Consider the following 13,421-nt stretch of genomic DNA (forward strand, 5'->3'; position numbering starts at 1 on the left):
TATAGAGATGAACAATGGAGCCATCCCTTAACTCCTGGGTGATAACTTCCTCTTGCCAAATAACCTGGAAAATTCCAGTCAGCTTTTGTATGGTCCCCCTATCTTGTAAATCTCAGCTGGAATACAATCAGCATCAGGTGCTTTGTCACATGAAAGGAGCCTAATGGCTCTCAAAACATCTTCTTCAGTTGGACGTTCAGCTAAGGAGGGACTGATTTCAACCCGAGGTAAATGGTCAATGGCCTCAGCAATGATTGATGATGGTCTGTTGAGAACATTATGGAAGTGTTCAGCCCATCTCTCTAGGATAATGTCCTTATCACTAATCAATGTGACTCCATCAGCACTGAGTAGCTGTGATGCACCATAAATTTCTGGTCCATAAATAGCTTTCAGGGAATCATAAAAGCGCTTTGCATTGTTATTATCAGCATAAAGCTGAATTTCATCTGCCTTCTTACTGAGCCAGGAATCCTGAATCTTTCTAAGCTTTGCTTGTACTTTGCTTTTGGTGAAATTAAAGAAGGCAGCATTTAATTCCATCAGAATGTACATATGTATGTACATACGATACATATAAACATATACACACATATATATGTATGTATACACACACATATAGACACACATATATAGACAGAGAGAGGATTTCAACCTCTCTCCAAATGACTCCAAATCTATTGCTCTTTTTTGCAATATCCTTCTTCCTCATCCTTTGCTTCACTCTTAAGTTTGTCCTTCCTCTTGTTGTGCTATATTCCCAAGTCTCCCAGTTTTGCCTCACTTAACCTCTTCATGGCCCTGGAGGATGAGTTCCTCTGTATACTATCTTTTACATTGAATCCCTTACCCTCTTGATTTATCAGTACTCTGTAATGACATTAACACCCAGCACAGTGTCTAGCACCAGTAACTGCTGATAATATGCCTGTTGATTGATTAGCTATTGATATGCCATATAGGTTGGGAAACTCAAGGGGGTATTCTGGGAAGAACGGCATACTAATTTAGAAAAGAATTCAACATATCACTAAATTTAACCCTATATATCCATTTCGTAGGTACAATGAGGAATAGTCTAATTTAAAACATCAGATTTATTGCATAATACCGAACAGTATGCACACACATAGAAAATAAACATTTCATATCCTTGTATTATAAAGAGACTGAAAAACTACCAATGTAGCAATCAGAGAAGTTTAGAAAACAAAAAGCAAAATCCTATATCCTTTTGTTGAGATGTGTAAAGTTTAATATCTTGTAATATCATGTGGTTCATAAATACTGCATATTATATAAATAAGTTTTCTCTAGCTTAGAAGGTCTTTAAAATTAGATTCACGTGAATTTTTTGATCATGAAGGACATTTTTCCATGATGTGGAAGGTAGTAGAATTCCATTCCTTTGAGAAACATCTATGTGATTCGAACATAATTTTCCACTGTAACCGAGCATTTCAAATTTGTAAAACATAAATTCTGTAATAAAGAATGTCCTTAATTTGCCAGCATTTAGTGAAGAGGGAAGAAAAATCTGTTGGATAGAAATTTTGCACTTTTAATGTAAATTTCAAAAGAATAAATTGCATGCATCCTCTGAAGGGGAGGAAGAAAGGACAACTTAAAGCTACAGAAAAACAGAAGGGGGGAGAGGAAGAGTTCTAAGGGGGAAAGGGAAGGGGGGGTAGGAAGAGGCTCGGAAAGAAGAAAAATTAAAAAGTGAGGGAAAGTGAGTTAGGGAAGAACTGACTAGAAATTTCACACTGTTACATATGGTTTATTGCTACTTTCTCCTGGCACAAGAGAGACTCTCTAAAAACAAAACTTGCCAGGAAAGCAGAATAATGCAAATAAAAAACACATTCTTTTTTTTTTTTCCAGAGGGACATGCCTAAAAGAGGCAGAAATAGAACGTTTTCACTGAAATGCCAAACTACTGTGCAAATCCTTCAGAAGGAAAAGGAAGGGGGCCATATTCATAAAAAAGGAGTTTTATTTTGTTTTTTTTTGAAGCTCTTTAAAAAAAAATGTACAAAGGTTCATTGTAAGTTCTCAAAGCTAGACCAAAGCCATAGACTGAGACTCAGTGGTTTAAAACTGTGAAACAGTCATTTCCTCCTGAGAGTCAGAGCAATGGCTGGGGCTTTGAGTCAAAGCCAGCCAAATGCACCAGTAAAATTTCAAAGGCTTCCAAGAGAGTGAATGATTCAACATTCTTAGGTAAGGAAGTAAAGGTCAACAAGAATGGAGCTTTTAGAAGAATGAAAGAATGGGATACTGGACAAGGAGTAATTGTAAAGGGGGAAAGGCATCTAGAAACTGACAGCTAGGAAATGACTACTGTTTTACCCAGCAAATCACCAACCACATTGAGAAGTGTGAGGGAGAGCTGGAATGGAAGAGGCTGAATCTGAGAAGGTAGTCTTTATAAAATCTCCAAATGAGAGTCAATTCCCCATTCCCGAACTCACTCCACCCCCAACCCAAAAGCTGATTTGTTAGAGTTGGTATCCCTAAAAACATATCACTGAGATGCAGTCTTCAAATATTTCAACCCAATTCGATTGCACAAATCCAAAATAAAAATCACTCCATGTGGTGTTCTGCACAAGGCCCAGTGTGGGCACTGGGGTAGGGCAGATGAACCTGGGGTGCCTCAGGCTAAACTAAATCCCTCATAGTGGTCAATAGCCTGAGTCAGGCGCATATTCAGGATCTCTTTGCTGCTGTATTTGGGTAGATCTAGAAGGTTGTAGCAAGTATGAGCCACAGGCAAATATTCCTCTCCACTGGTTGTGGACTGGATGATGATTCGAAGACTTGACATTCCATAGATAGGGATCCGGTCACTGCCTGTCAGAAATACTGGGAATAATGGAAAAAGGTATTAAAACCATAGCCAAGTAAAGAATGCCAATCCCCACTGGTTTTTGTGTTCAATCCTGATTCACTTCTACTAAGGCTGAAAACACATCTTATAGCAGTTTGTGCTAAACAGGCCATTATTTCTTTTCTTTTTCTAATTTCTTTTTAATTTATGGACTAAAAGAAGCATTTCCATGATGTAGTATAATAGAAAAAAGATGACTGCACATGAAACTCAAATCTATTATGTACAATTTGCCATTCCTTTTAAAAATATAATGAAGTTATCATGTAAATTTCTTTTTTTCTTCCCTCCACCCCTTTATGTACCCCAGAGTTCATCACAGATAACAGAACTCCAGAGTTAGAAGGGATATGCATAGCCATCTAGTACAACCAACAGATGGTAACCTTTTAAGAACAGGGACTATCTTTTGCCTTTCATTGTATCCCACTGCATCACATGGTGCCTGGGCCAGAGCTTGTTCCCTGACTGACTCAGTAACCCTATACAAGGTCATTATCATGATTTCATGGTCCACACCTGAGATTTCACTGTCCACAACTGTGATTTTACTGGTGTAGGGAATTCTCATTGAGAAAGACTGCACTTCTGTGGACAGTACTGCATCACAGTTCTAGGAAGCCTCATCTGATTGGAGGACTGGAGGGTGGAAAAAAGAACTCCCTCCAAAGCCTCCATGGCTCCAAGGCCTGCCATCTCTTAATTCCCACCAGCCACACTCCTTTCGACTGGATTCCAACATGCCCCTATACCGAGCACCTTGCCACCCCCCCGTCCTCAATCTTCTTGTTCTCCATGTAGCATCTGACATTGCTTGCTGCCCATCCCCTCCCAAATATTCTCACAGTTCCAGGTTTTCAATGACACTGTTCTCCTGGTTCTTCTCCTAGCTGTCTGATTGAGCCCTCTCGGTCTCTTATGCAGAATAACCATTGATATTTGGATGACCTCACAGTTTTATCCTGGGTCTTTTCCCATCTCTATTGTCTCTCAGTGTTCTCATCAACTGCCAAGAGAGTGCAAGGTTCATTTATTTCTATGCAAATCTACATATGTAACCCCCTCTTCCTACTTCTTGATATGCACCTTCCCAAGCAGATCTCTAGTTTCTGCCCTGCCAGGGCCATGCTGATTAGTGAGAGCTCATGACATCTGAACAGCCCTGGCCACCCAAACATACCATATTTCTGCCATGCTACAGTGCACATTCCCTCTGCCTCCCACCCTAACTTTCCCCTTCTTTCTATGGGAACAGTAATTGAATCAAATCTACCATGGCTCCAGGAAAACACATCATTTTATAGCTCTGTGATTGAACTCATCATCATCCCTGTGTCTTCATTTTCAGGCTACCCTTCTCTTATATTCGTTATCTCCCCTATTAGATGACCAACCGCTGATGGTCAGGTTAAACACAGGAGTCCTGAGAATAGGAGTTCTCTCCCGATCATAGCCCTCCTTCCAGCCCAAAACTTGGAGCAGCCCTTGCGAGAAGGGGCCCACCACACTATTACTACCATCAGCCAAGTGCCATTGACAGAGCAGGTAGGACCACCTAGCTGAAGCATTAAGATGTTCTGAAGCTGCCCCTACCTCTCCTCAGATCCTGGAGGAGATAACCTTAAGTCCAATAGCCCTGAGTATAGCCATTCCATTCTCCACCCTCCCACCCACACCCAGGCCAATGGACCTTGCCACTCAGCTCTTGGAGCCATTACTGAGGGAAATAACTCACATGAGAAAAGGGATAACACTGATCACAACCAATCAATGGCCAAGTAAGACCCAAAGCCCTAGGAACTGCAACACAGATGAAGAAGAAGAATAGGAAATTAATACAATTTATATTTTTATTTCTGGCATTTACAGCTACGGCTGCTGGAGCCACAATCCAAGGAAACAACCCTTGTGGAGATGTTACCTGGAAATTCCCTTCACTGGGACCAAACCCCCTACCTTCTTAGTAATGATAATATCAGCAAGCATTTTATAACACTTGAAGGTTTACAAAGCACTTTACATATCATCTCACTTAACCCTCACAACAACCTTATAAAACAAGTGCTATTCTTATTTCATTTTATTAATGAGGAATCTGAGACTTGCTCAGGGTTCAGACTCAGGTCTTCTCAACTCTCCACAGTTAGAAAGACCTGAAAAACAAAGTTTTTGCACCTAAGCCCTTGGCATTTTCAAATAGTTCATGAGAAACTGATATAGTTTTATTAATAGAAATGATATTTTAAAATATGGACTGCTTTGCTTCTACACCTTACAGATCCCAGGGTCTTCCCATCTGATTTTCAGCTAACACGTCCTACCAGCTCCTCCATTAAAAGGGGATCTCCTTTTTGAAAAAATGTGAAAGTTTTAAGAAATTGTTTTAACATGTAAATGGGGAAAAATAAAATATTAAAAAAAGAATGTGAGTTCCTTATTCCAATAGCTGCTATATTTTTGTCCATGCTACTTCCACAATATCTCCTGCATCTATCCCTTTTATCTCCCTGCAGGGCAACCATCCATTCAGCTCTGATCACTTCTTTCCTACATGATTCCAATAGCCGGGTCCCTTTTTTCATTAGCTAGTGCCTAGTTTTGACTGCTGTATTCCAATTCAGCATTTGAAATGCTAATGAAGAGAGATCAATCTCACTAAAGTTCTCTTTATTGTTACAAATATTTTTATTATTATCACAATTTATTATTCTCACTTTTCATGTGGGTCAGATAGAAATGGTAAGGAGAGGTCACTGTCATTCCTTTTTTATTTAATAACTGCTGATATAATTTCATCTTCAGGACAACTGGAGGAAGCAGGTTGACGTACCTATTTCCACACGGGTTTTACTTTTTTAAATAAATTTTCTTGTCAAAGGTTGAAGAGGTTTCCTTTCCTTTTCTTGTAAATTCAGCAAAAAGTTTTGTCTGCCCCCAACTCCCAAGCCCCAAAGTAAATGTGTAAGAAGAAGCAGTCCAGCCTTAAAGTCTCCTGTTGCCAAAGACTTCCTATAAAGGATATTGGAGGACAAGAGGAAGTTCTACAGACCCAATTGAGTGTGCCCTTCACTTATTAGTACAAGGCATCCTTGGTAATTTTTGCACTCTTTTCCCAAATTGTAATTAATTTCTTGCAATAACTGTTACTTTTTGATATACACTATGGAAATATATGTAAGGCATACTTTGAGTTTTGTTTTTTCCTTTTGGTCATGGGAGGCAGGGAATGAGTTAATATTTCTCACATAATTTCATCTAGAGAGCATTTGCTGCTAAGTATTGGAGAACAGTAGGGAGAGCCCAAATAACTTTTCAACCCTTAAAATTATTCCTAAATTCACAAATCAAACCTAATTGCTTTACTTGCCTCTAGTTTCTTCCTCCCCAGTGCATCTTCCTCACAAGTGACAAACTGATTATTTTTGTAAAACCACAGGTCTGATCATGTTGCTACCCTGCTTAAGAAAATTTAGAGATTCCCTATCGAGTCTAGAATAAGACAGAAATGCCTTTGTTAAAGTCCTTCACAATCTAGGCCAACAGCAGCCCCATATTACTATCACCATGTCCTTTATGCTGTAGACTAATTGCCTTACTTGGAGATCTCCTTACTAAATAATCTGTGCTTTGGCCCAACCTGCACCACCTTCTGGGAAAGCCTCTCTCTTCTCCTCTACCTCTGAGAATCTTTAGGCATCTTCAAGGTTCAGCTCAAGCTCAAGAAAGAAGCCTTTCTGTTCTCCCTGAATTGTGAGTCTCACACACACATAAACACACACACGCACACCATCCCCAATTACTTTTTTCTGTATTTATATATTTTATATTTAATCATCTGAGTAACTGCTGTTTTCACCCTAGTAGATTGTGTAAGTACCTTAAGGGCATAGGAATTCAATTTTTATCTTCGAATCCCTAACAGAAAAGGCACTGAGTAAAGGCTTAATTACTGAAATGAGATATACTTCTCATTTATACTTACAAAGAAATTTCTTCTTTTTTTCCAATGGAAATTCATGAAAAGTTTCCCAAAACATTTTCACTGTGGGATGCGTAGCTGAGTAATCACCCTTATAGACTGTGCTCTGTTAAAGAAAAAGTCCAAAATTTCACAAAAACAATAATACAAAGAAATTTACAAAAATAATAGCAGTCCTCAGGGTCTTGTTCTCCAGACAGTAAACATACTAACAAACAACAAAATTGATACAAACCAGCAAACTTTGGAAAATTCATGCATTTGCTCATCTATCCTATGAGCATACCCTCAAGAAGTGAGAGCCAAGTGGTATGGTATCCAGAGAGCTATGGAAGACGGCCTTGCTAGACATTGGGGAAACACTGAATTACCTATGGAAGACAGAGGGGGCAAGGGCAGGCTCAGGAAAACCAAGGGACAGGATAAGGAGCAAACATGTTTAGGGGGAAGAAACTGAAAATATAAATGGTTAAGGCAGTCTCTCAAAGACTAAGGATGCCCATTAAGGTTAGAGAAATTCTAATAAATTGGGGTATGTTCTTGAAAAGGCTAGGTTCAGAACAGACCCAGCACAGAGTATGTCTGCCCTCTCTCCACCAAAACGTCATATTATTTCCTTACCTTTTCCAACTCTTCCCAATTATAATTGCTGTTCCCCACAATCATGGCCCTGAGTTCTGAAGGCTGGAAGAGTTCCAGTACTTTGCCTCCACACACCTTCAGAAAACCACTAGAAAAGGCCGCGTACCATTCATGGATCGACAGGTGGAAGACATAGTTAACATAAGCATCCACAAATTCTTGCCTGCCCAAAGAAGAGAAAATAGAAGACATTAAGGTTACATTGTGTGTGTCAACAAGGGTATCATACTTCAACATTAGCATTTTTATTCCTTTTCAATTCTCATCATCATTTTGGTTCCTGTAGTCATATTTTTAGAGTAAAGTCTATTCCCACTGTTTTATATTGATGGAGGACTATTGTATTGAATGTCTACTTGTCTTGTTTTTTTAACGATACCCAAAATAAAACCTTTCACCAAGAAAGAGGATGCCTACTGAATGGAACTGAATGGAATCCTACTAAAGAGAAACAACCACAGTCAGTAATTTCAGTACCAAGAACTCCCAGTGAACAACTGAATGTATCTTCCACGCTCAAATGTGAGCAAACCCTGTACCTAAAACAGTTTCTTTGGGGCAAGAGTGTGATTACTGGCCTGCTTCTTCAGATTCATGTGCAGAAAGATCACCTTATCCTAAAAGAAACATTCATCAGATCTAAATATATGCCAAATATAAGAAGGTGCCCTCACTGTCCCAATTCACTCAAGACTAAGACATCAGATAATCTTGTGAGATTGTTCAAAATGTCTTCAAACAAGATATACTTGAATACACGCACAAATTCTCTCTCCTCTCTCTCTCTCTCTCTCTCTCTCTCTCTCTCTCTCTCTCTCTCTCTCTCTCTCCCTCCCTCCCTCCCTCCCTCCCTCTCTCTCTCTCTCTCTCTCTCTCTCTCTCTCCCTCTCTCTCCCTCTCCCTCCCTCCCTCCCTCCCTCTCTCCCTCCCTCCCTCCTTCTCTCCCTCCCTCCCTCTCTCATCCTGGACAGATGTGATCACTAAAATACCTTCAGTCACTCAACCAACCCAACATTTGATCATTTTAACTGGCAAAATGTTTTGTTTATATTTAACTTAAATCCTTTAGCTATGTTTAAACTATTAGATTTCATATCAGACATTGTTGACTTTAGCTGACTATAAAAGTCTGTAAAAAAAAATCTGTAAAAAGTTAAGATTTAAGAGAGAGATAGTGGTATGTCAAGACCTAAGGAAGCCCAGATCCTCCACATATATATTTATATTAAACAAATGCTAGGCCAGTTTCTCTTTTCTCACCTCCTTTTTTGTAAAGCAGGGAGGGGCAAAGAGAGGAAAAAATACAAGAAGACAAGACAGAGGAAAATACACAGTTAAAAATCACGATGAACAAGAACGAGATGAATGTGCCAATAAAACAGAAGAGGATAACAAATAAATTATAAAGCAGAATCAAGAAATGTTGTTTATAAGAAATCCATGAAACATGATGATTCCCACAGAATTAAAAAAAGAGGCTGGAGCAGAATCTATTATGTTGCAATTTAACTCAAAAAATTAGGAATAGCAAGAATTTCTGACAAAGCTACAATCAAAGCAGACAGCAGAAAGAGATAAGCAGAGAAACTAAATTATGCTCCAAGGCACCAAAGATAATGAACCAATATCAATACTTAATATATATGACCCAAATAACATAGCAGCTATTTGAGGGAAAGGCTTATCAAATTGCAGGGAAAAAAAGACAAGAAGAATTCTAATAGTGAGGAATCACAATGTACCCTTTGAGATTGAGCGAAATCTAACCAGAAAGATTAGGACATTAATCAGGACATGAACAGAATTTTAGAATAAATAGATATATTAGATATCTAGCAATTATGAATGGAAAAAGCAGAGTGTGTATATATGTATATATATACACATTTATATATATACATATTTCTATATAAATGTGTGTATGTATACATATATGTACACACAAATGTGGCACTTTTAGAAAAATTGGCCATGTATTAGGGCACAAAACTTTCACCAACAAATGCAAAAAAATAAAAAATACTAGACACACCCTTTACTGCAACTACAATCCAATAAAAATTATATTCAACAAAGGCCCTTTGAAGAGAATTAAAAACTAATTAGACACTAAATAACTTAATTCTGAAGAATTGATGGGTCAAAGGACAAATCGTGGAAGCATTCCAAAATTTCATCAAAATCATGACAACAATTAAACAAATACCAAAACTTACAGGATTCAGCTAAAGAAGTCCTTAGGGGACAATTTCTGTCTCTATACTTTCATTAACAAAAGAAAAAGAACAAATCAATGAACTGGGCAGGCAACCAAAGAAATTTAAATTCTAACCCAACACCAAAGTAGAAATTCTGAAAATAGAAGAGATGGACAAAATTAAAAGAAAAAGAAAAAACCATTTAAAAAACTCTTGAAGTGATCAAACTGGGAAGTTTGCATGGGTGGGGGGAACTCATAAAATAGATAAACAATTAGCTAATCTAATTAAAAGAGAGGGGACAATTAAACTGTTCATATCAGAAATAAAAAAAAGAATGAACACTAACTAAGAAGGAAATGAACCATTTTGTTAGGTGAAACAAATCAATAAATTAGATGAAATGAACAAATACTTAGAGAAATATAATATACACAGAGCAACAGGGGAAAATAATAATCCAATATCAGAAATACAACTGAACAAACCATAAATGAACTTCCAAAGGGATAAAAAAATCCAGGAACAGATAGATTTATAAGTGAATTCTACCAAATAGTCAAAGATAAGTTACTTCCACTGTTAAATAATGTATAAAAATAGAAAATGAAAGATCCTTCCAAATTCTATAATGCAAATTTGATTTTGAGACATAAGCAGGGAAGAGACAGAGCAGTGGAAAAAAAATGACAGGCCAGTATCCACAATGAACATCAACACAAAAATATTAAATAAAATAATTAGGCCACTAATTATGAAAAATCATACGCAATGACTAGATTGGATTTACATCAAGAATGTACTGTTTGTTCAATATAAGGAAAAATATCAACATAACAGATGATCTTAGTAACAAATTTTAGTAGATTTGACAAAATCTACTCTTGCTCACCCCTTTACTGTTAAAAAAATAGAAAGCATAGATTACCACAGTAGCTACCATGTTATTTTGAGCATATATATTAAATACCAATACTTATTCACTATTTCTATTTCCTTTATGCTTAATGTAGTTTCCCTACAATGGACTTTTCTTTATTATGGTAAATGATATTTGTCTAAAACCAGGATCAAACATATGAAATATAGAAAGGTTAGAGGCATTTTCAATTAAGATCAAGGATAAAGCAAAGATTCCACTATCACCACTATTACTTAAAATAGTGCTATAAGTGCCTTCTCTAGCGATAAAAAAAAAAATCAAGGAACTAAATATAGGCAAGATTGAAACAAAATGATTTTTTTGCATATTATGTAGTGATCTATATAGAGAATCTGAAAGAGTCAACTAAAATTTCAACTTGCAGAATGAAAAATAAATCTACATAAATCATCAGTATTCTGGGATATTTCCAACAAAACTCAGAAAACACAGAATGGGAAATTCGATTCAGAATATATCAGAAACTATCTGCATGCAACTACTTCACTTTACAGAAATACACATAAAAGATAACTCTAAAAAGAGAAATAGTAAGAATTCACAGGCAAGTCAAGTCAATATAATTCAAATATTATTAACTAAATTAATCTATTTGATACTATACCACTCAATTACCAAAGGATAATTTTACAAAGCTAGAAAAAAAATAATGAAATTCTGGAAGACAGAATTTTGCCTGGAAGACAAAAAGGTCCAGAATCTCAAGAGAAAGGAGGGAAAAAAGTGTAGAAATTATTATTACCAGGTCTCAAATTATGCTACAAAGGAGTAAAGAGTAACCATCTGAGCCTTCACAGCTGCCAGACAATCCTATATCTTCCTAAACAACTCACTATCCCAATTACCACAATGGTTCTTCTAAATCTTTTTATCTTCCTCAAACCTCTCATGCTTTCCTCCCCACCCCTCCCCCATACTCCATTCTCACAAGTGAGAACCTTGCCTTGTTTTATTTTTAAAACTGAAGCCAATCACCAAGAACTCCCTCTCCCTCTTCTCCCCTCCTTATCTCATATCCCTCAGATGTTTTCTATCACTATTTCTTCCTTCAACTGTCTCCCATGAAGCGGCTTTTGCCACTTCAAGCAAGCCTGTATGTGGTCCCAATTCCATCCCATCTCCTCCAGTAAAATGTCCCCTCTATCATCTCTGCTCTCTCTCTAATCTTTGATCTTTTCCTGTCTACTGGCTGTTTCCCTACTGCCTATAAAACTAGACCTTCATCCTCAAAAAACCCTGACTAAACTTAAAAACTAACCCTAAACTAAACATCTAAACCCATTAACTATTGACCCATATCTCTCTCACTAAACCAGCAGATTATGAAGGACAAGCCAAAAAGCTGCTAGAAGCAATGGTAAAGTAGCAGAGGAAAGGCCAAATGACCAACTCTGAGAAAGCATCCTGTTACAGTGGTCTCCACTTCCTTTGCTCTCATTCTCTGCTTAACTTCCTACAATATGGCTTCTAACCCAACACTCAACTAAAACTTCCCTAGAAAGTTACTGATAATATCTTTTTTCCTTTTGCTTTGTCTGAGGTCATGATCCCTACCCATGCCTTTGTTTCAGTTGAAGCAAAATAAATTGTCTCCTGCTCCTTATTGTGTTTGTCTTTCTGCTTCAAGAGGGTTTCTTGTAAAGAACATATTGTTGCACTTGGTCTTCTCTCTGGTCCGTACTCAGGTAGGGTCCCTGCTCCCTGGTTACTTCTGATATGCTTTTCAATCCTGAAACTGTAACCCAGAAATGGGTAATGGGAAAGAGTTGCCAAATGGCGACCAATCCTGCAGCCAGTGGTAGCAAAGGGGTCCCCTAAAATTGCTTTCTGATTCGGTATTCAATCCCCTTACCATCCCTGGACACTGAGTGTTCCTGGTTCCATTTTCACCACCATGCTCTGCCCTGGCAGCTGGTGTGACCAGCCCTCACTCTAGGGTCTACAGATCTCTATTTGTCTCCTTAAGCTGCTCTGGGATCAATGTGACTCTTTGTTGGTTATCCCAATTAGAATTCAATTTGACATGCTTTTTAAAGTTGTTTAAAGGGGTATGTTTGGAAAGCTTCACAAAAGTACAAACTTTTCTCTGTCTGCCAATAATCTCTTAATTGCCCAATCCAAAGACCTGTTATCAATATTCATCCTTCTTGGCCTCTCTATAGCTTCTCATGAATCCTCTCTTCTCTCTAGGTTTCAGGATACTGCTCTCTCCTGCTTCTCTGATTTGGCTCATTCTCAGTTGCCTTTGCTGAATTTTTATCGAGTTCATGCCCATTAACTGAGGCTGTCCTCCAAGGCTCAATTCTGGGTCTTCTTCTCTTCTCCCTCTATACTACTTTATTTGGTGATCACATCAACTTCCATTGATCCAACTGTCATTTCTACAGTGATGATTCTTGAATCAACTAATTCATCCCTAACCTCTTTGCTGACTTTCAGTCTTAAAGGCCAACTGCCTATCAGATATTTCAAATAAGACATCCTGAAGACATCTTAAACTCAATATGTCCAAAACTGAAGCTATTATCTTTTCCCAAAAAACCACTCCTCCCTTCTAAACTTCAGTGCTGCTGTAAAGGGCACCACCACCTCCCAAGTTCACAACCTAGGTGTCATTCTTAGCTCCTCACTATCTTTCACCCCTCACATCTAATCTGTTGCCAAGGCCTATCCATTTTATCTTTGCAATATTTCCTGAACACATTCTCTTGTCTCATACTGCTGCTAACCCTGATGAAAGCCTTCATCATACACCCTGACTGCTGC

At 37.9% G+C, this 13,421-nt stretch overlaps 1 protein-coding gene across 4 annotated transcripts in view; it reads right to left on the reverse strand.

Annotated features, from left to right (window-relative positions):
- Positions 1-1,079: 1,079 nt before the first annotated feature.
- Positions 1,080-13,421, reverse strand: part of HERC3 (HECT and RLD domain containing E3 ubiquitin protein ligase 3) — a 116,047-nt gene continuing 103,705 nt past the window's right edge. For all 4 annotated transcript variants that reach the window (XM_072625457.1, XM_072625455.1, XM_072625456.1 and 1 more), the window contains 3 exons: positions 7,494-7,677; positions 6,876-6,978; positions 1,080-2,868 (listed from right to left, as the gene is read on the reverse strand). In XM_072625457.1, coding sequence (XP_072481558.1) covers positions 2,660-2,868; positions 6,876-6,978; positions 7,494-7,677 — 496 coding nt within the window. In that variant the 3' untranslated portion in view covers positions 1,080-2,659. The remainder of the gene's footprint in view (positions 2,869-6,875; positions 6,979-7,493; positions 7,678-13,421) is intronic.

Source organism: Notamacropus eugenii, chromosome 7 (assembly GCF_028372415.1).
Source record: "Notamacropus eugenii isolate mMacEug1 chromosome 7, mMacEug1.pri_v2, whole genome shotgun sequence".
NCBI classification, from domain to species: domain Eukaryota; kingdom Metazoa; phylum Chordata; class Mammalia; order Diprotodontia; family Macropodidae; genus Notamacropus; species Notamacropus eugenii.